The sequence below is a fragment of the Culex quinquefasciatus genome, chromosome 1 (genome assembly GCF_015732765.1).
Source record: "Culex quinquefasciatus strain JHB chromosome 1, VPISU_Cqui_1.0_pri_paternal, whole genome shotgun sequence".
Lineage (NCBI taxonomy): Eukaryota > Metazoa > Arthropoda > Insecta > Diptera > Culicidae > Culex > Culex quinquefasciatus.
Genome location: NC_051861.1, coordinates 19,343,601 through 19,369,933, shown reverse-complemented (window position 1 = coordinate 19,369,933; position 26,333 = coordinate 19,343,601). Strand labels below are relative to the sequence as shown.

The 26,333-nt window shown below is 36.9% G+C and overlaps 1 protein-coding gene across 13 annotated transcripts in view; it reads right to left on the bottom strand.

Annotated features, from left to right (window-relative positions):
• The window catches only part of LOC6032190 (peripheral plasma membrane protein CASK), a 614,477-nt gene that overhangs the window by 11,718 nt on the left and 576,426 nt on the right, over window positions 1-26,333 (bottom strand). For 7 of the 13 annotated variants that reach the window (XM_038258117.1, XM_038258110.1, XM_038258121.1 and 4 more), the window contains 5 exons: window positions 9,966-10,157; window positions 5,679-5,912; window positions 4,784-4,813; window positions 301-408; window positions 100-238 (listed from right to left, as the gene is read on the bottom strand). In XM_038258117.1, coding sequence (XP_038114045.1) covers window positions 100-238; window positions 301-408; window positions 4,784-4,813; window positions 5,679-5,912; window positions 9,966-10,157 — 703 coding nt within the window. The remainder of the gene's footprint in view (window positions 1-99; window positions 239-300; window positions 409-4,783; window positions 4,814-5,678; window positions 5,913-9,965; window positions 10,158-26,333) is intronic. The other 6 variants (XM_038258131.1, XM_038258125.1, XM_038258168.1 and 3 more) reach the window with 2 other exon arrangements.

Below are 26,333 nucleotides of genomic sequence, written 5' to 3'. Positions count from 1 at the left end.
CAAAGCCACCTTGCCACTCGTTTGAGTGCTCGGGTTGTGATTGTTCCAAAACCATTCAAAACAAAAAAGGTCATATTTACGACAGCCCGCCCGTCCTACCTTGTTCCTTGTGGGTTTTGTCCGCCGACTGGCAGGCAATGCGCCATTCCTGCAGCTCGGGCGACGGTATCAGCCCGGCCGATCCGCCAGCGGCATCGTGTCTCGCCTGCCACCAGTGGTGGTCGTCTTTGCTGATAATCTATAAGAATAAAAGTCGACATTAGCTTTTCGGCGCCAAACGGACCGAGGGTCCACAGTTACCTGCAGTATGTCCCCGACGTGGAACGCGATCCCGGCCTGGGCACACGGAATCAGCTCGTCATCCAACGGGTCGTAGTCGAACTGGGCTCGAACGAAAATCTGGTCAACCAGGTGGGGGGTAAAAGAAACACCGGAAACTCCATTTAGTATAAACATTGTGTCAAATTGGGGGACCAGTCCCTTCTGGCAAAACGTAAAATACGCTAATAAATTATGAAACAAACAAAAGTATCCCCCAACAAAACAAACAACTGTATGACTCGAATTAAAAATGAAAAAAAAAAAAAAACATCCGCATCATCTTATCCCTGCAGTTATGCAAATGACGCCCATATGGCATGCACAGTCTGATTAAATATTCGCCCGGCAGTACTTTTAATTTCGAAACATTTATGAAGTACCCCCCCCCCCCCCAACCCCCCTTCCACCACTCCAGCCCTGAACCCCCGATTGGCATGTTCAATTGGGGTTTATTTTTAATCAACTACGTCCTTCGACACGCCCCCATCATGAAAAGTTGCCTGTTGAGAGGTAATCCGATTACACAGGCAGCCATCACAGACACACAAGTCGACGTCGTCGTGCTATCTGGTAGCACCCGCCATTTTGACGTTCCGAGAATAACGCGTTTTAATGTTTGACCTTGCATATACAAAAACGAGAGCACGCAATGTAAACAATAACAAACACGTTTTGTTTGGCTCACCATTCTGTGCTTTGTCCCGAAGTTTGGTTGAAGTTGGTTGCCGGAGTCCCGAGTTATAATTACAAATGTTTACGGTAGTCTAGCTTGTACGTGCGACAAACGCGTCCTGACTTTCCTGGCCTGAAATCCCTTTGGCCTTTTGTCGCACTTACATTAATTTTCATTGAGTGACAAGATAGCACGACAAGATTGAAACTACACTCAACCCCCGGTGGTTGGTCACTTTTTCGTTTGACACTTTTTTAGTTTGTACCCCGTTGGTTGGTCAAAGTCAAACTAAAAAGTGACGAACTGTCACTTTTTACACAGCGCTCACGCACACTATCAAAACAAACGTTTGGTAGTGTGTGTGAACTCCGTGTAAAAGGGGTGTCAAACTAAAACGTGACCCCGTTCGTTTGACAACAGTTGGTGTCAAACCATCGGGGTTTGAGTGTACTTTCATATGTAAAGTGACAAAAATGCACGGAGTTTTTTCGGTTTTTGTTGAATATCTCAGGATTGAAATCGAATTTTGGGGATCTGTGAAGGTCAAAAGATGAGGCATTGTGAGCTGCACAAAATGGCGTTCTTAACTCAATTTGGCCCAAAATGCACGTACGACAAGTTAGCACGATGGCGACGAAGTTCATTAACAGACACAGAGAGGGACATCGTACTATATGCATTCTGCGGGGGTGAAAAGTGGGAAACGTGTTGATGTTGGCAGGTGAATTTTATCCGCCTTTTCAGTGTGTTATTGGATTAAAAAGTACGTATGCTCGAATTAAAAAGCAATTTTTACACCAGGAAATTGACACTTCAAACGAAATTGACACTGAACGGTCAGCGAGGGTTGAGTGAAAAAAGAAAGGAGATTGCTCGGAGTAAGGCTAGCACAAGTTTTCGGTTTTGAGATGTTATCTAAAGGTTTCCAAATTATTACGTTAATCGAACATAAAATGCATTTTAATTTTAAACAACCATCGCCCATAAACGGAGAAAATGTTACAAAATCTAGCCCAATACTTAAATAAAAAAAGTTATTCTTGATTTCACAATCCCGAAATACTATTTTAAAACAGCAAAAAAATCTACAAGCTTTCATTTTTGACGTTGAATTTTAAACCAATTCCGGGATATCACAAGTTGGAGAATTAGGGCTAATTAGATGACACTGAGAAAAAAATCCTTCTAAAAAGGAGGGCTCCCCCCCCCCCCTCAAATTGGCCCAAAAATAAAAGGGCTAAAAAAATTCTAAAAACTTCAAAATTTTAATGGAAATTTAAGTTCAGCCAGTCGAAATCCATTCAAAAAGCATTCCCCTGCGTTTAAAATAATTTTTAACATGTTTAGTTTGATTTAAATATCTTTTGAAACTTTTTTCGAAATTTTGTTTTGCTACTTTTTTTTTCGTCAAATCATACATTTTTTGAAAACTAATGATTTCAAAACAACTGAACAAGTGTAAAATGCATTTAAAAGCTTTTCCATTCGAATGTTGAGACTTTGGCGAGTTATTTCAAATTTCATGTTATTTTGCAAGTTTTCATGCATTTTTTAGAAAATACTAAAAATTTCACAAAACTACGTATTTTCGAATAAAATACTCAAAATTTCAGTTTTTACAATGTGGGTATCAAACGATCGGGATTTTTCATACATTTCAAATGTAATAACATTTTTAAGATGTTAATTTTTTTACAAAACTACGTATTTTTGAAAAATTACTCAAAATTTTCGTTTTCACAACGTGGGTATCAAACGATCGGGATTTTTTCATACATTTCGAATGTAATAACAACATTTTTTGGAAATGCTCAAAATTTTCACAAAATTACGTATTTTTGAGGAAAAAAACTCAAAATACCCGTTTTTACAATGTGGGTATTAAACGAGCGGGATTTTTTAAATAAATTACGAATGCAATAACAATATTTTCAGAATATACTCAAAATTTTCACAAAACTACGTATTTTCGAAAAAATACTCAACATTTCCGTTTTTATGTATTGGGTATCAAAATATCGGGATTTTCCATACATTTCGATATGTTATAACAATATTTTTTGAATAGACTCAAAATTTTCACAAAACTATGTATTATCGAAAAAAAAAATACTCAAAATTTCCGTTTTTACAATGTGGGTGTCAAACGATCGTGATTTTTTCAAACATTTCGAATGTAATAACAATATTTTTTGAAAATACTCAACAATTTCACAAAACTACGTATTTTTATAAAACTTTTCAAAATTTCTGTTTTTACAATATGGGTATCAATTTTTTTTCATACATTTCGAATGCAATTAATACATTTTTTGAAAATACTCAAAATTTTCACAAAATTACGTATTTTGGAAAAAAAAACTCAAAATTCCCATTTTTTTAATGTCGGGGTTTTTTAATAAATTTCGAATGCAATAACAATATTTTCAGGATATACTCAAAATATTCACAAAACTACGTATTTTCGAAAAAATACTCAAAATTTCCGTTTTTACATATTGGGTATCAAAATATCGGGATTTTCCATACATTTCGAATGTTATAACAATATTTTTTGAAAATACAAAAAAAAAATCACAAAACTACGTATTTTTGAAAAAAAAATTGATTTGATTGATCTGATGTTGTGAAAATTGAAATTTTGAAAAAAATTCCAAAAATAACTAGTTTGTGTATTTTCAAAAAATATTGTTATAGCATTCGAAATGTATGAAAAAATCCCGATCGTTTGATACCCACATTGCAAAAACTGAAATTTTGAGTATTTTTTTTTTCGAAAATACGTAGTTTTGTAAAAAAAATTGAATATTTTTAAAAAAATGTTGTTATTACATTCGAAATGTATGAAAAATCCCGATCGTTTTATACCCACATTGTAAAAACTGAAATTTTGAGTATTTTTTCGAACATACGTAGTTTTGTGAAATTTTAGTATTTTCTAAAAAAATGCATGATTATTATATTTTAGAAAGGTTTTGAAATTACCTTTCTTCTGGATTAAGAATTTTCATGATCTGACTTACCTATCAAAGTTACAAGCAGTTTAAAAAATGCTCTGAATTTACATAACCTCAAATGATCGAGTCTCCACGAAAAAGCCGTGTTGAGGGATGCCATCTTCCTAAAAGGCGGTGTCTGTATAGTCTTGACAAAAAGTCTGTAGGTAGTCTGTTTTTTTTTTACTCATTACTTATTTTTATTTGACCAAACCATGTAGACTTTTTAGGGGGGTTGGAATCACTCTATAAATGAGAAAAAGGCACCAACCACCTAAAGGTGGATTAAGTAACGTTTTTTAAAGACAAATGCAAAGCTAGTGCGGGGGAAGGCACAAACCAACAGGAGACATTTTGTTTTCATATTTTGTGTGAACAATTAACGATCAAAATGCTCGTTGCTACCTGTGTGTGAAAATAATGAAACATGATTAAATGCATCACAGCAATCAAACCACATTGATTAACGTGCAATTTGCTGGGCCTCATAATTGGTCTGTTTGCTGACACCTCCCCTATCGTTGAACCGTTCCAATTATGTTTATCGTCATTATGATCGGAAAATTGAAATCGTTGTTCGATACACTGCAATTAAGGTAACTGCATGCGATCAATAATTGATAAGGGGGCAATTTTACCCTCAATTAACCATTTGACCGCCGTTTACGCATCAGGAATAAAAGTTGAATAAATTCAAATTAAAATTCACGAAAATCAAAACATAAAATGAAACATGCATGCAATTGGTGAAGCTTAATTTTAACGCCCACCAACGGTCAGCAAAAATACTTACTAAGACGGGCGCCGGTCTTATCCTGAACAGCTGCAGATTCCACAGTAAAAGTTGGATGAAAAGAGAGGAGGATAATTTTGGTGTTGTTGTTGAGGTTATGTTTCAGTTGTCGAGAGAGGGGTAACTTGGGAAGAACCCAGATTGATTTATATTTAATTACTTCGCAGAAAGCATTAGAGCATTGCTGCTGGCATGCCAATCAACAAAGTTCGGAAGCAAGTTTGAGCTTTCGACGAATCCAACAGAGATTATCTGAGGTTATAGGGTTAAACTTTGCTGTTGAACAGATTACGAGAGCGAGTTGATGTTGGAAGTTAATTCAATCGCCTAGAACGGATGAAAAACTTTGCAGCTGTTGTGAAGTAATTCAATTACTGGTTGTATCATTGAAACTGGTAGACAAAGTATTATATAGTTAATGATTCTAGTTTGTTGGTTTTCATTCCAATAAAATCAGATAATTTGAAGGTAAATGTTATGCCACAGCCTCTGTACCACATTATCAGCAATCAACAGAGATAAAAGAACCGTTCGCCTCCAAAATGGCTACGGTTTCGGGCCCGGTCTTGACGTGTATGCGATAACACAAGGATATTCAGTTTCGCCAGGTTCCTTTTGCCGGTGGCACTTTGGCTATGCCGTTTTCTTTTGGGGACTTGCCTTGGTTTTATGTTTCACTACATAAAGGCAGGTTAGTTATCGGTGTGGGATGTTGTTTTCAACTTGTCACGCCACGACCGGAAATTGGATACATTCTGTGATAAGATTTTGAAAATTTAGAGAAGAAATTCGAGCAAAATGGTCCACCAAATATCGTCCTGTTTTGGTTATGCTTCACAAGTTGTAAATACCGTCCAACCTTATGACCGCCAAGAAAACCAGGAAAGGGTCTTACCTCGACCGGTGGTGGGGCACTTCTATATGAAGGAACTATCTTAAACGTAACGGAACCGCGGGCGTCCCGCAGCATGCGCTGTAATTGACTGACGGTCTGGTGCTGGACCGGTTGGCCGTTGATCTCGCGGATCTCGTCGCCGACGTGCAGCGTCGCCTGCCGGTGGATCATGCCGCCGTGCATGATCCGGGCCACGATGCAGCGGCCGTCCTCGGTCATCTTGAGCGTGATGCCCTGCGGGAAAGAGAAGAAAGTGTACGGTACAATTATGGCACGTTTTATGGCTCTGAGAGGTATCGTTCCCGGTCGGCCATTTGGCGGCTTTGTTTGTTTTAGAAAAAAAAAACATTCAAAACAACTATCTAACAAATATTATAATATTATTCCAAAGTTTGGCTGAATTTCAATGCCGGAGTCCTGAGTTATTATTACAAATGTTTACAATAGTCGCCCAAGTAGCAAGACAAATGCTTTTGATTCTTAAGCATTTTTATAATAGTTTTATCAAATGCAATAAAGTTTTGTTACGTCTTTCACCAAATCCAAAAGGTTTTACCATTCCATAAACTTAAACATATTTTAAAGAATTCTGTAAGATATCATAAAGAATTTTGTTTAGAAGTTTTAATTAAGCTTTCAAATTTACACTTTAAGTACGCCTGAAGAATTCATGATGTAGCTTGATTAACTTAACAAATTCTGCTTTAAATCTGTTAAGTCTTCCGTAAGCATTTTATCAAACTTGCTAGATTTGTACTTTCACTTTGACATATTCAGTTGTACCGTAAACTGGGGTGACTTTGATAGCCCGGGGTGACTTTGAAAGGTTTTTCAAATGCCCGTCAAATTAATATCTTAACATTTTTGAGAATTTTGAGTATGTAAGCATTAAGGAATAGCTTATTATCAAACATATATGCAAAAATGTGACTGTTACATTGGATGTATCAAAATAACTGGACAAATCAAATTTCTATCAATGTCACCCCGGGCTATCAAAGTCACCCCAGTTTACGGTACGTGAACAACGCAGTGAAATACATCAAGAGGCGAGCTGATTTTTTTAAAAGCGGTTCTAAGAAAAAATTATTAGTGAATTTTCGGTTAAAGTTTTAAAATTACAAATGACTTAATAACTGTGTGTTGATGATAATAATTTTTTTTTGAATTGGTGGTTTTTTATTGTGTTTGAATGGTGATAGAATTGTGAGAAATCGGAACATTCCACCGAAACAGAAATTCGTTTACTTTGCAATTTATGCATGTACTGGTGCTGTGCATTACCATTATTGTGTCAAAGTGGATATACATCATGTTATTTTGCAATTTATCGTTACAAAACGAGGCATTTTATTAAATTGTGTTCGTTTTAGTGTTCTTCGTCCTGCCCCTTTTATCAAAGCCTTTCAGTCTTGATTAGAACTTCTTTAAATACATATGGTTTTCGAAAAGTAGTTGATAAAACTTTTCATCCTTAGAGTTACCTTGTTCAAAACTATCAAGATTTTATTATGTGTATTGCTACGCGCTGTCATTTACAGTTTTGCTTGTGCTGATTGCAGCTGTTTTTTGTTCACTTACCTATATGTTTAATTTGAAAAGAGAGCGATAATCGTTCCAAAATATCAATGTTTGTAGTGTGCAGTCTATATTGTGGTGGAGTTTAAGATTAATAATAGTAGCAGAAGGTGAAAATAGTGAAAGTAGCTGATTTTAAAGGCAGTGTCCAACACACCTTCACTGTTTAAAGTTTTGTCATTGAACTGTGTTGAGTGACCGAGTTTGTGATTTTTTAGTTGTTATATAATAAATAAACCCCATGCTAACTAACAAAAATGTTGCCCATGCTAACTAACAAAATTATTGCCAAATTCAAATCCGTTGTCCATGTCGAGGTCCAAGTCGATCTATTTGCAGCTGATAAAGCCCGCATGCGCTACGTTCCCAGCCGTGTGCAATTTAATCTTGGTTAAGACCACGATAAAGTATTGTGAGCTTATTTTAAACCCTAATAAATCCTTTTTAAACCAAGATATTCCTAGCGAGTTTTGGGAAAGAGTTTTTGAAGAAGCATTGAATTTAAAATAGACTTGAAAAAGATTATCAATATTTATAAATTTTCGCCATATTGACAAAAAATCGAGGTGCTTAAAATCGTAGCCATGTTGAATTTTGGAGCAACATCCGGCGAAAAAGATTTTTTTTCGATAAAAGTTTAGTCATTTTGTGATAATTTTAAAGGCGCGTTCCATATTTTCGAGCTTTCTTGAAAAAATGTTCGGTAATTTTTTTTGGCACTACTGTTACGGTACATTTCACTGAACAAATGCAAGTGCTTAAATATATTTATACAATTATTATCAGATGAATCATCAACTACCATAAGCCTTTTAGAATTCCATTTCGGATAAGAAAATTTGTCTTTAATCAAGTAAATCAGCATGCTGTTCCCTTTTTGTACAGGCTTTTAGTTCTCTTTGAGAGAACATTCATAAATGCTTCATGCTTTGTTAGAACTTTCAGGAGTTCCTACGGGTTGGTACAAAAATCTTTTCCAAACTAGAAAGTTTTATTCGAGCATTGAAGAGCTTCATAAAGTGTTTATTAGGTAAACAATAAAATAATAATGTCTTATGATACTCTTAATTTTTACTCTGGCTAACCTCCTAAAGTAGTCCATTTTAGCTTTATTGCTGATTTAACACTTTTTTAACACAGCATGTGGGACTAAAAGGCATCTCGCATACATTTTCTCAGGAATTCTACATAACTTCTCCAAAACTACAATAAAACTTAAATTGTTACTTGGGCGGGCATGTACGTGTGTCAAACCTGTCAAACGCGTTCTGATATGAAATCCCTTTAGCTCTTACATAAATGTTTAGGGTGTGTCGAGCAAAACACAATTCAAACTTGTTTCAAATGAAAAGTGACAACAATGCTCGGACTCCAACTCCGGTCCACCAACTCTAGCCGACTCCGACTTCGACTCCAGCTTTCAAAAAATGGTTGGCTCCGACTCCGACTCCGACTCCACATATTTTTAAATATTTCAAAAGTTAGTTTACTATTATTTCGAAAACATTGATAAATAGGATTATTTAAAAACTTTTTAGGTGGAAAAAACCGGAAAAAAGTTTCTAAGTTTTAGACGTTATTGAAACAGAAATAAAAAAAACACCAGTTTTGAAGGCATTTTCAGAAGAACAGTTTGGTAAGTAAATTTGGATTTATTTACTTAACCTAACACTTTTATTAAATTGATTAAAAGCTAAAATATTAAATTGTTATTTTTTAATGATCATTAAAAGAAAGCTGGCCTTAATGATTGATTTCACAAATAATTTCAATTTGCTCACTTTAAAGTTGACATTTATAAGAAGCACAGTGACTATCATAGTCACCTTGTATTTTTAAATAACAATTTTAAACGAAACTATTTTTTAAAGCTCCATTGAATTTTTTAAGATGTGTACGCCAAGGCTGATGAAGTTTATTATTACCAATCAATGTATCTAAAAAAATCTTCGTGGTAAGAACGCTTAAGGGGTCCTTTTCAAATATCCGTGACCTAGAAAATAATTTACCTCGGAATTTTGGATTAAAAGGAGGCGCGCGATACTTCTTGCATCTTCACCTAAAACGAAGCTTTAAGAATGGTCGTGCGCCTCCATGAAAATATATGAAAAAACTTAGAATTGGATGAAAAAAAAATTCACAGGATAAATATTTTCTAGGTTGAATTTAGGATAACTCCGACTCCGACTCCAACTCCTGGCAATCATAAATTTTCGGCTCCGACTCAAGCTAATAAAATTTAGCCGACTCCGGCTCCGACTCAGACTCCAGCTGTTCAAGTTTTTACAACTCCGACTCCGACTCCGACTCCAGGCTTCCCAAAAAGACCCGACTCCACCGACTCCGGCTCCGACTCCACAGCCCTGATTTTTTCGATGGATCAGCTATAGTCCCCTTGGATCGAGCTGTCAAGTAGGAGCTTTTCTGTCAAGAAGGACCTCGAGGTTAATTTTTCAAAATTGATTTAAAAATCCATTTTAAACTCTTTGTGGTCGTACAAAGGGTCATTGTACTCAGAAAAATAAGTTTCATCAAACCCAAAATAAAAATAAATTAAGAATTTCAATTAAAATGCCTCAAATTTGGCTTAAATTTGGATTTTCGACGAATGTTCGAAGCTCACCCAGATGAGGGTTTGGGTCTGAGGGGGCCAACGCAGGTCCTATGAATTTCTAATCGTGCCCCACGAGTTGCAACCCAATCACTTACCATCGGTTCGTCGGTGTTCTTCTGGAACTGCACCAGCCGGACGCGGGTGACGTGCTGCAGGTCGCCGGTGTCACCATTGTCGATGTCGTCGTTGCCGCCGTTCAGGTAGGGTGCGATCGGTGGTGGTGTGACGCGGAGCGCTTCCTCGCCGTATACTTCTCTAGCTACCACGTCATGCGTGTGTAATAGAGCCTGGTACGGGAAGAGAGCAAAACAATGGAGTGTTGGGTTAGTGTGTGGACGTGCCAATTTGAGTAATTCCTTGCTAGCCAAAAGGGGAGGGTGTGGGTTAATTAGCAAAAGCGATCCGTTGGTGCATGTAATAGTTGCTGTTGGCTAATAATGGTTTAATCAGTCTTGGATGCATCCTGTTTGGTTTTGAAGGGGTGTTCAGATCGAGGATAACTAAATTGAACAGAAATGAGAGATTGATTGCGGCTTCGGCTGCCGATCCCGATGATGCTATGAGACGCGGGTTCGATTCCCGCCTTATCCACTGAGCTTCTATCGGATGGTGAAGTAAAACGTCGGTCCCGGTTTCTCCTGTCTCGTCAGAGGCGCTGGAGCAGAAATCCCACGTAAGAGGAAGGCCATGCCCCGGGGGGCGTAGTGCCAATAGTTTCGTTTTTTCGTTTCGAGAGATTGTCAAACAGTGACATTTGCTTGAACTGAGTTCAGTTCAGAACCAATACATTTTATTTAAGGGTCAAAAGTGAGAATAATCAACAAACAGCCGTAAAATCGAAAATTGACAGCTGTATTGCTCGCACACTTCGTGTTGTTTTGTTTTTAAACAAATAATGAACGAATGCACTTCAGAGAATTAAAATTGAACAAGGTTTTGGTACTCAAACTTTTGCCCATTTTACCCCACTTCGCTTTGTCGTAAAGGGCTCATATTTGACATGAATTAATCTCATGTATACTATAGACAAACAAATGCTGAAAGTTTTGCGGGCATGATCCACTTGGTGTACTGAGCCCGAATCCCAAATATGAGCGTGATTGGTTGTGAGTTTTGTGGGATTAGTGCGCTGGCCACGGGGACGCGCAGTCTCGTCTTTGCATGTTCATTTTCATTCTTTTTTTGTCGCTGTGTATGTGATTATTATAAATAGGTGGAGGGATTTAATATTGCTTTGTTTATACTCAATTAATTATATAACAACACTATATTTTACAGGGCTGCGGAGTCGGGTTATGTTTCAAACGACTCCGACTCCGACTCCGACTCCAGCTTTCTGAGATAAGCCGACTCCGACTCCGACTCCGGCTCCGGCTTTCAGCTCGAACTGACTCTGACTCCGACTCCAACTCCGGCCTACAAACTCTAGCCGACTCCGACTCTCACTCCGACTCCAGCTTTCAACAAATGGTTAGCTCCGACTCCGACTCCGACTCCACATATTTTAAAAAAATTCAAAAGTTAGTTGACTATTATATTGAAAACATTGTTGAATAGGATTACTTAAATACTCTCTAATTGTTATGTTTTTCTCAAGGAAAATAAATTCGAATCAAAAAAGTGAAAAAAAACTTTCCAGGTAACAAGTTTTAAACGTAATTGAAACAGAGATCACAAAAAAATCTCCAGTTTTTAAGGGATTTTAGAAGATCAATTCAGAAGTATGGACCAAAATTTTGCCGACGATTTATGATTTTTAAAAAATTGTGATTTTTGTAAAAAAAATAAATCACGTATTTAAAATTTTTCGACCTCATTTTTCGAATACAATCGAATTTGTAATCGAAAAGTACTTTACATTTTTTTTTAATTAAGTGTACCGTTTTAAAAATATAGTATTCAAAGTTAAATATTATCCGAAAAATTCCGGTTTTTTTTTTATTTTCGAAAATAGTGTCCATGATTGTTCATTCCTGAAAATATCTTTATCGAAAAGTTCAGAAAATTTCCTACTATTTCGTCTAAGAAGATTTGACCACTTGTTGCTGAGATACAGCGGATAAAAGAAACAGGAAAATTGATTTTTTTAAGTCTAACCCAAACAACACTCCATTTTCTAATGTCTATATATCAGCAGTTCGATTTTCAATATTGAAAAATGAAACATTCGTGAAATTTCCCGATCTTTTCGGAATTTTTTTTAATGAATGCTAACATTTTAATAGGGCCAAACATTCAATATTTTTAGAAATGGACAATCATGGACACTATTTTAAAAATAAAAAAACCGGATTTTTCGGCAAAATTTTGCTTTGAATGGATATATTTTTAAAACGGTGTACTTACTTAAAAAATGTGTAAAATACTTTTCGATGGCAAATTCGATTTTACATCAATAATTAGGTCAGAAAATGTTAAGTACAAGTTTTCAATTTTTACATAAATCACTATTTAAAAAAAAATCATGACTCGTCGGCAAAGTTTTGGTTCATACTTCAGGATGGCTTGATGCAGGGTTTTGTCCCCTGAAAAAAAAAAACAAAAAAAAAACTCAAAAATTTAAAAATTTTGATTTTCTGAAATTTATTTTTTGCAAATAAAACGTAATTAAAAAATCACCAAATGTTTTGTCCGTGTACCTGTTTTTAATAGTTTTCTACAATATCTACAACTTTGCCGAAGACACCAAAACAAATAAAAAAAATTCTTGAAAAGTTAAGTTACAGATTTTCGAATATTTACGTACCATTTTTATATGAACTTCTGCCAAAATTGTATTGAGATAACTATGAGTGAATCATTGACACAAAATGGCTTCTTGTGGGAAGGCCCCCATAAAGTTTGAGTCAAATAGCAAAAAAAAAAAAAAAACAAAAAATAAAAAAGGTTGAAATCGGCCGATTTTATAGAGAATTGCGCATCTGATAAATCTATTTAAAAAAAAAGAAAAAAATGGCAACGCAATGCATGCGACTTTAAAAAACTATTAAAAAATAAGAAGTTTTATGAATTAACCTGCATTATAACAAATACTAAACAATAAAAAAAAAGATAATTTTTGTTGAATTTTAGATAACTCCGACTCCGACTCCGGGTTATCAGGAATTTTCGGCTCCGACTCCAGCAGTTCGAGTTTTGACGACTCCGACTCCGACTCCGACTCCAGGTCCCCAAAAAGACCCGAATCCACCGACTCCGGCTCCGACTCCGACTCCGACTCCGACTCCACAGCCCTGATATTTTACACTAAACACATCCTACAAAACACACTTTTTTAGTTTGTACCCCGTTGGTTGGTCAAAGTCAAACTACAAAGTGACAAACTGTCACTTTTTACACGGCGCTCATGCATGCTATCAAAACAAACGTTTGATAGTGTGTGTGAACTCCGTGTAAAAGGGGTGTCAAACTAAAACGTGACCCCGTTCGTTTGACAACAGTTGGTATGAAGCCAGGGGGGTTTGAGTGTATAAAACTTAAAACTGGAGCGTTTGGTACGGTATGTCCTCGCATCCTTCCTCCTTCTCAGCATCCTCTCTGCGATAAACCCAATGCAGTAGGGCTGGCCGCTTTAATTGTTGCAGTACCGTAAAACGGGGTGACTTTGATAGCCGGGGTGACTTTGATAGGTTTGCGTTTTTCCGCAAAATGAAGAGTACATTAAAAAAAACGTAAGGAATGGTTCAGAAACATACTGACCGTGGTAGAGAAGTGTTCAAAGTACCTCAAGAAGAACTTTTCATAAAATTTTGGCAAGTTTAAAAAGTTAGTTAACTATAGTTAAGAAAATGTTGATGAATGTCATTATTTTAAACTTCTCAAAGTGTCATGATTTTCTCAATGAACATGATTTTTAATCGGAAAACGGAATGAATTTTCGGATTCTTTGGACAATTTTTCACTAGGAGAAGGTTAAACAAGTTTGTTAAAAATAAATAATTTGTATTTTTGAAACACAATTATAAAAACTCTCTAAATTTATAGGCAATTTCAGTTGAACAAATTCCATGTAAAATGTGAAAACTTGTGATTCGTGCTTCGAATTCAGTATAAAATGCAATATAAATCGATAATTTTATAAACATAACTAATTTTAACAAATTTCAGGCTAAATTCCGACTCTTTAACAATTTTACCTAAAATTTATATGTATTTTGCTTAAAAGCTTATATACTTAGTTTACTAAATATAAACATTAATTTTTTTTTCTTAAATACTATATCAGCTACTTTAGTGATGGTAAATTTAACGTACAAATGAAGTTTGAACATCTTAAATATGATTTTAACAAGAAAAACTATGACTATCAAAGTCACCCCGGAATTCAAACTAAAATTTTTTAACGTAACTATTTTTCTAAACATTATTGAAAAAACTTTTTTTCCGAAATAGTGCATGGACTTTGTGTGGTCTACCCCAGTACATGTTTTAAAAATAATAATCTTAAGAAAAACCATACCTGTTGGCAAATATTCTAAAAACAAATTGAAATCCTATCAAAGTCACCCCGGTTTACGTACTGCAATTATTAATAATGACACGAAAATTGCTTGGGGCGTTATCTAATCAGAAGACTTTCCAGCATGCTTTCATCGGACTGGCTGCACTTGTGTCAGATTAGATTAGATTAATTGGTTGTGAGTTTTGTGACAGGACCTGGCGCAGCTTGCTTGATTGAAATAGCGTCGCGACGCCTACCTCAATTTTTTTTGCAGTAGGAGCATGTGTTGAGTTGGGCATTTCTGTGTATGTTTGGGTTTGGTTTAATTTGAGTGATTTTAACTTAGAAGTGCAATCGCATAATTCAGAGAAAAATCACCACTGATCAAAATCGTAACATTGAGTTCGTAACATTATCATTCTAGAAATAACTTAAGTGTTAAATAAACTATGCTTGATTCTCCCTGATCGAGTCAAGCATCTCTAGCTCATTGTTTACCGTCTATACCAACCAGATGAGGTTAGGTGAAGGAGGACGAACATGAACTGCCGTTGTCGCACTCCTTTGTGTGTTGTGCTAGTAGAATTTTCCCACGTTTTGTCTATAATTTTGCGAACGAGAGCACGCTCAGTGTTGTGTGTAGTTGTGCACATAGGGGAAATATACCCATTTTAAACCTAATAAGCGGTCGTGTTTGAATGATGCTGGAAAATCTGAAGTGTTCCTTGAAATTTACTAAAACCAAGTACACCAACGAGTTGAGCAACATTTCTGTTTATTTTCAATTTTATTAAAAGTGCTATTCTATTTACAAGCATTTCAAAAAAATATTTCCCAAATGCATTCCAATCAGTCAAGTGCATTGGGCCACGCCCATTTTCCTATTTTCAGCTTAGTTCTTTTTTTTCTTTCAGCGCTCTTTTGGGTCTGCTTCGTGCTGCCAAAATTGATGAAATTTTAAGCGAACACTCACGAAAAGTAGCATTTATAGAGAAAGTTTCCTGGCGTCACTGGCTCGCTCCAACAGGCGCTGCACCAGCATGTTGGTGGTGTTAGTGGCCACCCTTTATTCTTTATTTGCCTTCTCGCTCGGTTTTCTTCAGCCTTCGATTGGAATGGGTCGTCAAAATTCAAACGTCAAAATACTTGGCGCGTTTGTTTTTTTGATGGCGCTTGCTAATTATTTACATGTTTTGGGATTATTTTTCAAGTGAGTGACTAACTAATGTGCAAAAGAACATGTTGCCAGTAGTTGGAAGCAATTTTACATCTTAAGCGCTTTGAAATCGTTGGCGCAAGAGAAAAGATATTGATGGCGACTTTCGTTAAGCGGTTAACCTCTCATCTTGCGTGTGGATGTGTGTGCCACCAAAATGATGAGAAATGGTCTCGCAAAATAGAAATAATGATCAAAAGTGCATTGAATTTGATTTTTTTGGCCAGTAAATGGCATTCATTTGCGTGCTTACTCGAGGTGGTGCTGTTGCTGGTAAGTTTATAGCCTAAATAGTATTTTTGGAGCTTTAATCGAGCATCAAACTCATCATATGACGAAGATAGGCGTTTGATTAGAACGGGTATATTTCCCCTAGTTGATATTCAAGAACGCAAACGAAAGCTCTCGTGGCGTCGGGATCAAAATACACTGAAACCCTTTTAGAGCTGGATTTTTTTTATTTATTTTTTAAGTTGATGAAGGAAATGATTCTTTTGGTGATTCGAAAACTACACGATTATACTTTTGTTTTTTAAAAAGATTTTTGAACTATCAGGCCTAACAGGGTTAAATAGAAAATACGGGAACTTGAAATGGACTGCTGTATAACATAAGCGAGAACGGAAGGATGTTTTTTGTGTTGATTTTCTCGGAAGAAGTGCATTGCAGAAACGCAAGGAATTTTCTTCCTGAAAGAACATTATGAGTTGAAGCGGGAGAGAAAATAATTTAAATGCTGTTGTCTTACGGCAAAGGAAAGAACTTTTAGGACTTCTTGTGAAACCCAGAATAAGAAAGTTTATATTTTGCGTCGCTGGGTTTCAAAATAGAACAACTGTTTTGGGGTTTTACTCTGTTCTTTTTTGAGATGAAAGTCTTTTAATCGTGAGTGTGTTCTTATGAACTGACTTACAAAAAAGCACAAAATGTGGCTAAATTGCATCGTTATTCGTCCACAAAACTGGTCAGGCGTTTTATGTAGTTTCTCTGTGATAAACCTCAACTTAAAATGCGTGAGATAAACCCTTTCCCTTGCGTCCTAAGTTATTTCCCCAGGAGGTTCAAAGCCCTTTTCCCAGGACATAAACATCCAATTTACAGCCTGCAAAATGGCACGCCCCCAGCCGTAAAACATCATGCGTCTCCAGTACCACGGACCACCGCAAAATTCGGTACACGCAACTTAGTACCTTGTAAAGTGTGAATTTATCATAATTTATGAGCTTTCCGGAAACGGGGCAGTAAATTCACCTTATCGTGGACTCCGTTTTCCTCTCCCTCCGGTATCTTTCCTGTCAAAGTGTCTAACTCAATTTGGGTGCAAATGTTCGTAAATAAAAGCATCTCGCCCAGTTCTTCATCGGGCATACGAGCTAAGTTTTATGGAAGCTCCCGAAAAGCTTCTCGCAGTTTGGGAGCTTTATCACCTTATTTTTTTTTTGACTAATTGATAAACGCAATTTTCGAAGAAAGTTAAAAACAAGAATTTAAAACAACTGCAAAAGAACTTCCTTCTCTAATTCGCTCTAATTTATCGTCACCTGGTTGCAAACGCCGTAAAATTTAAACTCAATTGACAGAAAAGCTACATTTACTGTGATGAATTATTCATCCTTCCGCACGTGATTAAATATTCATTGCTTCCTTAGAAGCCGTCGTGATCAAAGGTGTTTGAGGTGGTGACGTACTTGGAGACTGAAATTCGTGGAAAAGGAGAATGGGCAAATTTGTATGGGAGCTGGTCCAAGGATGTACACGAACGGGACCAACTTTTTTCGAAAGATCTCGCCGAGACATGAAAAAAAGTCTTCCGGACCAACTCTCTAAACCCCGGGGTTCAAAAGTTACATGTTGTTGAAGTTTGAGCATTTTGGGTAAAAATATATACAAAAAATCGTATTTTTGCTAATTCTAAAATCATTTTTAAAATCTCCATTTTATTATGGATTTTGCTCATCTTGACTTCATTCGACGCGTATCAGCAAAAACTATGAGTTCTAATATGTCTTAGCATGATTGAAACATGATTTCTCTTGTTTTTATCCGTTTGAACCGTTCGTGCAAGAGGCATCCCATAGAAAAAAAGTCGAAACTTCAAGGTATTGAAACCGGATCCGACCCAGACTGCTTCAGTGAGTATGGAAGGCTTCAGTGCAATGTTATAACAACTTATTGGGATGGTCTGAGTCATCCGAGAACTCCTTGGAGTTAAGATATTTGGGTCACTGTAACAAGAAAAAGGTCGACGATTTATAACCGCGCATCATAACCGCAAAGATTCAGTGAGTATGGCAGACTGTATTGCTGTTATGTTGGGATGTTCTGGACCATTCCAGGGAGTCCTTGTAACAGCCGTAGACCTACAGATCATAACTCCAGGGAGTCCTAGGATGACCAAAGACATCCCAACACATTAACAAAGCAGTCTACCATACTGACTGAAGCTATGCGGGTATGTTCCGTTGTCAAAACCGGTCGACATTTTGCTCGTAACGGTAGTAGACCCACAGATCTTAACTCCAGGGAGTCCTAGGAGAACCCAGAACACTCCAACACATCAGCATAGTAGTCTACCATACTCACTGAAGCCATGCGGGTATGATCAGTGGTCAAAAACCGCCGACATCTTGCTTGTTACGGCGGTAGACTCACCGGTCTTAACTCCAAGGAGTTCTCGGATAACTCAGACCATCCCAATAAGTTGTTACAACATTGCACTGAAGCCTTTCATACTCACTGAAGCAGTTTGGGTCGGATCCGTTTTCAAAACCTTGAAGTTTCGACTTGTTTCTATGGGATGCCTCTTGCACAAACGATTCAAACGGATAAAAACAAGTGAAATCATGTTTCAATCATGCTTAGATATATCAGAATTCATAGTTTTTGCTGATACGCGTCGAATGAAGTCAAGAAAATCGAAATCCATAATGAAACAGAGATTTTATAAATGATTTTAGAAATAGCAAAAATCCGATTTTTTGTATATTTTTACTCAAAATGCACAAACTTCAACAACATGTAACTTTTGAACCCCGGGGTTTAGAGAGTTGGTCCCGAAGACTTTTTTTCATGTCTCGGCGAGATCTTTCGAAAAAAGTTGGTCCCGTTCGTGTACATCCTTGGACCAAATTCGCCCATTCTCCTTTGATCAGCATGTTTCAAACCAAGCACATCGAAAAGCTTAAAAAGTTGCTCATTGATTGCAAGAATGCTGTCGTCAAAACTTTCCCAAACGTATTGTTTGCAGAAGAAGAAAAAATCTGGTATCATGTCGGTTGCAGACTACACTTTCGCTGTCGTAGTAAGGTTGAGATTATCTCACACGGATTTTGTGTCAAAAGAAGAGTGGTAATAAAAAGAAAGCACGGAAATTACATTGTGTCTGGCAGCACTGCCGGAAGAATCAAACCAAGATTCTCGCATTCTTTTTTTCAGCGCCAAAAGTGCCCTTTCTTTGCACAGCTGTCGTGCAAACCAAAAGCTGACAATGTGAAATATTGCTCGAACGAGCAGGGACTGGAGAATTTTCTGAAAATCCATGCTGACTGACGCTAAATTTGTTTGATCTAAAGTTGATTAAAATTGTTGTGAAGGTGACTGGTATACCACAAACTCAAACCTGCATGCAACCTCATCATTCCAAAATAGCGCCATCTAGTGGCGAGTAGTCAAATATCGTTTTTAGCAATGGATTTGCACTTGTGGGAAAGCAGCCAACTGACAAATGTGCAAAAATGTCCTTTCCCCCCTTTCCGGATTTGTCGATTCAAAAACTAGTTGACAGTGAGGTTTGTGAGTAACAACTGTCGTGCAGATTGTTGCTTTCCGTTACCACCGTTTTACATATATGAGTTGCAGTTTTACATTTATAATTACTTTTGGTTGTGGGCAAAAGTTGTATGAATTAAAATGATGCAAATGTGAAAATTTCTGCACCTGCACAGTTTTCGCTCCGAATGGCTGCGCATGGCTGTAGAACAGAAATCTAGCTTGCAAGCATCAGGTTTCACTGTGATTGATTATAATTTAATCGCAGACACGTGCTAATTTAACGCTTCGCCTGTTGTTCATGACAGAAATGCAGCGTGTTCACAATTTCGAAAATTCTGCCATCAATTATCCTGTTTACCTTAGCTTTGTTTGACTTTGTACGGGTTCGAGCCATGGAGCGTCACCTGTACAGAAAGGCAATTCATTAAACAACAATACCTTTCACCCTTTCCAAAGTTTGGGGGGTTTCAAAATAAATTCTTCAAATTCCAGGCAGTCGCGTAATTAATTTCGAACTAGAATTTATAGCAAAATAACACCTGCTGTGTTAGTGTTTGAGCTGTTCATGAGTGTGTGTGTTTTGCCGGAAATTTATTGAGCTCAGACAGCGGCAAAACCACTCCGAAAAAGGGTCGTTGATCAATTTCAATTGAAGCTAGTTGGTTGCAAGAGTTGCTGATGCAATAATAGTTTTTCGAAAGCAGCAAGTGAGCAACTTTCATTAAATTTCATAACAGTTACATGACTTACAGATAATTTTAAAAACAATCAGCAAGGTTATATTTCCTCGCTGTTGTTCTCCGCCTTGTTTTGTATGTTGTGTTGTTTCCAACCAATAGCCCGCTGGCTGGCAGCGAAACCTTACGGACCCAAATGGATTTCAACATGTTGCAACCTATTTTTTTTAAAATAAATTTCATTTCACTTTACTATTACAGAGATCTATACCTGGAATCATCATTGGCAGCCATTGCTCCAAGAGTGAATGACATCATTAGGCTTAGTGATTTTTCACGCTCGAAAATTGCAAATTTCACGGGGACCACAATTTCAAAACACCAAATTTCACACAAATTTCGCGGAACTTTAAAAACGTTCAAATGACTCTGAAAAAATCACAGAATCTACTTTTTATGCTTCATTATATATTATTCTTCAATAAACTAAAAAAAATTCACTTAATTTAAATGCGACACAAAAAATTCTCCTAATTTTCAAAAAAAAAAAATCCTCTTGGTTTAGGTATAGGCTCTACACATATTTTGAAACAAAATGTATGGCACGCGTATTCTCATTTACTGAACTGCTCTTTTAATATTCGACTAATAAAGCTTAAATGTTTTCGCTAATTTGCTTCTGTTATATCATTTTACATTTTATTGAATTTAATATCAAAGCAGGATTTAACAATCTTCTACGGTCAAAATGAGTAAAATAATTTAAATTTTCTGCGACATTAAGCCAATAAACATATTTTTTAAGGGTTTTAGCTCACTTTTCAAAAACTAAATTTAACAATTTGCAAAAATAATATCATTTTTAACAAAATTTAAATTTTTATTCTAAATGAGAAAGGAAAACAAAATAAATAATATTTTTTAACTTTCACTGGAATAATCCACCCAAATAAACAAATAGTGTTAAAATTAAACAGGCCCAACATGAAAATTTTATGTTTTTAAAATATGATTCCAAAGAAAAAAAAAAAATACTCTTCATTTTATTTTAAGCTTAATTCTTTTAATTTCTTCCAAAACAAAACCATTCAAATAAAATAGCGGTAAAATTTCAAATACAGCAAATGAAAATAATACTAAATTTAGTTAGTTTAAAAAACTCAAATACTGAATATTTCTTCAAATGGTTCGTATCAACTTGACATACATGTATATTCAAGCTTTTTAATTGAAAACTAATAATATTTAATGAAATTGTCTTTTTGGATGAAATATTTACTAAGTTGTTGTTGTTATTAAAAAAAAAAGGATTTGAGAAAATTGATAAATTTCACGAAATCGTCAAAAACTACTAACCCTATATTAGTAATTAAACTAGGGTATTCACTCCACTCGTTTTTGAATTCGATTGAATATTTTGAAAAAAATCGTTACATTTTCACACAAAAATAAAATTTCACGGAATTTCGCGGAAAAAGCCAAATTTCGCGGATTTCACGCTGTCCGCGAAATCGTGAAATTTCACTAACCCTAGACATCATCTACGACCTCAAACAGCCAAGCATAATTTTAGCTCAGCTTAACTTAATCACGCCGGAAATGAGACTCGTTCAAATTTAGGCAAACTCTACAGAGAACGCGTTTGCTACACCCGCCTAGAACATTTTCCCTTTGAAGCTGCTAATGAGGCTGTCCGGCTGAAAGACGCTCGCGAAATACTTTTAACTTGTAATTTCCGGTGTCTGTGGGAAATTATCCGCTTGCAATCATTCCTTCAGGGTTACGAGTCGTCAGCTGCGCCGTTTTGTTTTGCGAACCTTATTTGATTTGAAGTTCCTGCTCTTTCGGTGACGTTTTTTTCACATTTATTTGAACATTGTATATTTTAAGTGATTATTCTGTCCCCTCCTCTCCATTTAATTATTTTCGTAAAAAAATCAGTCCAAAAAATGTGCTTTAACTATTGTAATAGTAATAATACACTGTATAAAATTTATTTTGCATTTATAAACGAATGGAGTGCTTAAACGGAGCACATCAACAAGAGTTTTTGCACCAAGATTTTTGTTACAAACATTTTTGTGTCGTCAAAATAACTAGAAATATCGATAAAAAAAATTCATTCATCTTCTAGAGTATTGTCTACAATAAAATTTACAACAAAATTCAACTGTTGTTGCAATCAGATTTTTGCAGGATTGGGTCCGTAAGTTTGACAATTTTGGAATAAGAAGACAAAAACTTTCTTGGTTGCTGCGCACCCTCAAACTGAAGTATTTTATTTTATTTTTGAAACATAAGTTGACACCCATAAGGCTGTTACAATCCCAGAAAGTCTCGGTGGCATCCTTCGAGATGAGATTTGTCTGACCACGTTTTCCGTCGGATGGGGAAGTAAATGTTGGCCCCGGTCTAACCTAAAGGGTTAGGTCGTTAGCTCAATCCAGGTGTAGGAGTCGCCTCCCTGGGTCCTGTCTCAGCGAACTGCTTGCAGTTTGGACATGGTGGAAGGAACTGTTTCATCAAGAATCGTTGTGCAACCTGCGGAACATCGAAGCCAAATGCTTCAATTGCGGTGGCGACCATTCGACCAAGAATCGAAGCTGCCCAAAACGTGCCGAGTTTGTTAAAATTCGCCGGCAGGCGACGTCGAGGCACCAACCAAATCGTCGCAAAACACCACCAGCATTCACGGATGTGGATTTTCCTGCTTTGGCGTCACCAGGAGCGGGATCTGCTCGAGTGGTTCCAAATCTGCAGCTATTGAATCAGCGGCAAAAAGTTTCTGAGAATACAACATCTCCTGGCTTCAGGCAGCAACCGAGAGAAAACCAACCAGCATCAACGGATGAAGGCAGTAGTGACCTGTTTTCACCACAAGAACTTTTGAACATTTTCATCGATATGACAACAACTCTGCGAGGGTGCAAAACTCACCAGGAACAAGTAATAACGCTTGGAGGATTTATCTTAAAATACAGTTCGTAGTTTACTCGTTCTAATGATTTTGAATAATTCAAAGAATTTTTATTTTAGTTTTAAGTTAAGACTAGTTGTTAAAGTGATTTTTTTTTCTTTTGTGCCCAAATGTATTCAATTCAATCCAAAAATGTAGAACAATTTGAAGTAAATAAGTGAATGTGAACAGTAAATGATACCACGAAAAATACAACAAAGATAAAGAGCATTTGGCCATACCACTTCGAATGCAAAAGAAATGTAATTATTATAAGAATGTTCAATAAATAAATTCAATTTAAAATTTCAAACGCGATAAAAAAACATTTTTTTCAAAAAACTGCAAAAAAAAACATCGTTAAACTATGAGAAAAACATTTACGTAAATCCGTAAAAAAAACTCCTCATCCTTCGTTTGGCAAAATGGCCCATCAGTAGCAGAGTGGCTCCAAAGATTTCTCGTTTCTTTTCCGTTGATTGTTTTGCGTCGCCAAATTTGATGGAACTGGTCCTTTGCTCCCTTTCATTTTCGCCTCCGTAGACCGGATGTCGTCCTTGGAAAAAATTGACTTCAACGAATGGAAATTTATGGATTATTTTACGACGTTCTCCTCTATCCGAGCTTAACGTGTTGATCAAACTTTTTAAGGGGGGAAATTTCTCCTCTCAAAAATCTAAACTTGCATGATTGATTTCACCAAAGGCTCAAAAAACTTTAAGGGAACACATCAGCTTCACCTTTTGCCACTCACGCGAGAAAACACACGTTACAATTTTTCCCAATCTGAAAATCACCTCCGGAGTAGCGAAAAAGTTTGCCATTCCTGCCAGAGAAGAGATGCCTTCAGGGGAGTGTCATGTCATGTTTCGGCAACAACCCACGCAAAAAAAACACGTAAATAAATCATTCAATCTGGCAACAACTGGCTTTTGGGAGCGGTGACTTTGGCAACACAGTTTGTTTTTGCCCATTGCTGTACCACTGGTTGCTGATAATGGACCTGCTCTCCAGGGGGTTGATACTGACTAGAATGAAGCGAATGTGCCACGTCTCGGGTAGCTCTGGCTGACAGTTTGAAAAGAAATAAATCAAGGACGGTGTTTTGTTTGGCAAACTTTGATAGGTTTCTAACACGTTGCGATTTTGATTGGAAAGTTTACAGAACGATGTCTAAACAGGTATCCGTACAGCACATTTCATATTCAGGTCATGTCAACAGCGTTGAAATCCACTTGATTTGACACGTTCTCGAAAGAAACCCCACTCTTTTGAATTGAAAAACTAGGTCTCATTAAACTTGCAACGCCGTTGCCACACTGGTACTGTAGCAGAGTGGCCAGCTCGCGTGTAACCTTGACTGGAGATGATCAACCACACTACACCATAGAAAAAAGGACTTCAAAGGACCTGCTGCCAGCCAGTCAACCGTCGTCCTTGTGCCGGTGAAGAACGTGATGGCTTTTGATGGTGCACGATGCACGTCTGCACTTTATGGGCTCTGCAATCTCGTTATCGAGGATTGCTACGAAACTCCGCCCACAGATTGGAGCGGACAATGTGCAGTGATGGGGAAAATGGCGGTATTGTTTGACAAAGATGACGTACACAAGGTTTGATTACTGTGGGAGTCAATTTTTGACATTGTTTGAAAAGTTGTGAAATGGTTAATTTTACGCAACATTTAGAGCTTTCATAATGGCAAGCTGTAAAAAAATGCTTTCCCTTTCCAGGAAGGAGCATCCATAAATTACGAAACCACAATGTCTTGGTTATGCAAAATGTGGTTCGCCCACACCCTGAGAGTCCATCGAATTTCCCTTAAAGCCTGGTCTTACAATGAATAAGCTTTCTAAATATTAAAAAAAAAACACCCCAAAGCCGCTCATCCATCAAGATACGAACGGAAGAAGCGTCCATGTGAACGTTACCGCTCGGATAACAGAAACTTAGCTCTTCGGATAAGAAAAATCTCTTTTTCCTGCAAAATGTAGCTTAGGATTTGCTTTAAACTATGAAATTAGGAAAATTATCTATCTGTAGACCTTTGCAAAATAAAGCTTGAGTTTTTTTATATTTTGAAATTATTTTTATCAATTCGGGGACATTTAGAGAGATTGAATCGTCGATTCGAATTCTTTGTGAGGATATTTCTCACAAATCAATTGCTAGATTTTCGGAGTGAAAATTGTATACAATTATAGGGGGGTAATTCTCTACCAACTCACACGAAATCGGGAAAAGTTGCCCCGACCCCTCTTCGATTTGCGTGAAACTTTGTCCTAAGGGGTAACTTTTGTCCCTGATCACGAATCCGAGGTCTGTTTTTTACTTTCTCGTGACGGAGGGGCGGTACGACCCCTTCGATTTTTGAACATGCGAAAAAAGACGTGTTTTCAACAGTTTGCAGCCTGAAACGGTGATGAGATAGACATTTTGTGTCAAAGGGACTTTTATGTAAAATTAGACGTCCGATTTGATGGCGTTCTCAGAATTCTGGAAAAACGTATTTTTCATAAAAAAAAAACACTAAAAAAGTTTTAAAAATTCTCCCATTTTCGGTTACTCGACTGTAAAAATTTTTGGAACATGTCATTTTATGGGATATTTAATGTACTTTTCGAATCTACATTGACCTAGAAGGGTCATTTTTTCATTTAGAACAAAATTTTTCATTTTAAAATTTCGTGTTTTTTCTAACTTTGCAGGGTTATTTTTTAGAGTGTAACAATGTTCTACAGAGTTGTAGAGCAGACAATTACACAATTTTTAATACATCGACATAAGGGGTTTGCTTATAAATATCACGAACTATTGCGATTTTACGAAAAAAAGTTTTGAAAATGTGAGTCGTCGTTGATCATGATCATGGCCGTTCATCGTAACCCGCGACAGACACGGACGACGAAATCTAATCTAATCTTATCGAACACAAGCGCAGCCTGTCCGAAGAAAGCATCCTGGAAGAACTTGTGGTTAGATTACGCCCCAAGTTCTTTCTTGTCAGTGGGTCTCGTGGCGCAGGGGTAGCGGCTTCGGCTGCCGATCCCGATGATGCTATGAGACGCGGGTTCGATTCCCGCCTTATCCACTGAGCTTCTATCGGATGGTGAAGTAAAACGTCGGTCCCGGTTTCTCCTGTCTCGTCAGAGGCGCTGGAGCAGAAATCCCACGTTAGAGGAAGGCCATGCCCCGGGGGGCGTAGTGCCAATAGTTTCGTTTTTTCTTTCTTGTCAATATTAATTACTGCAGTACACTTGAGTAACCCCGAAGATGTATTGCAAAAATTAAAGCGGCCAGGCCTACTGCGTTGCATTAACCGCAGAGACAGATTCTGTTAACGGAGCACATTTCACAGAATCAACAGGGGAGGAAGGATGCGTGGACATACCGTACCAAACG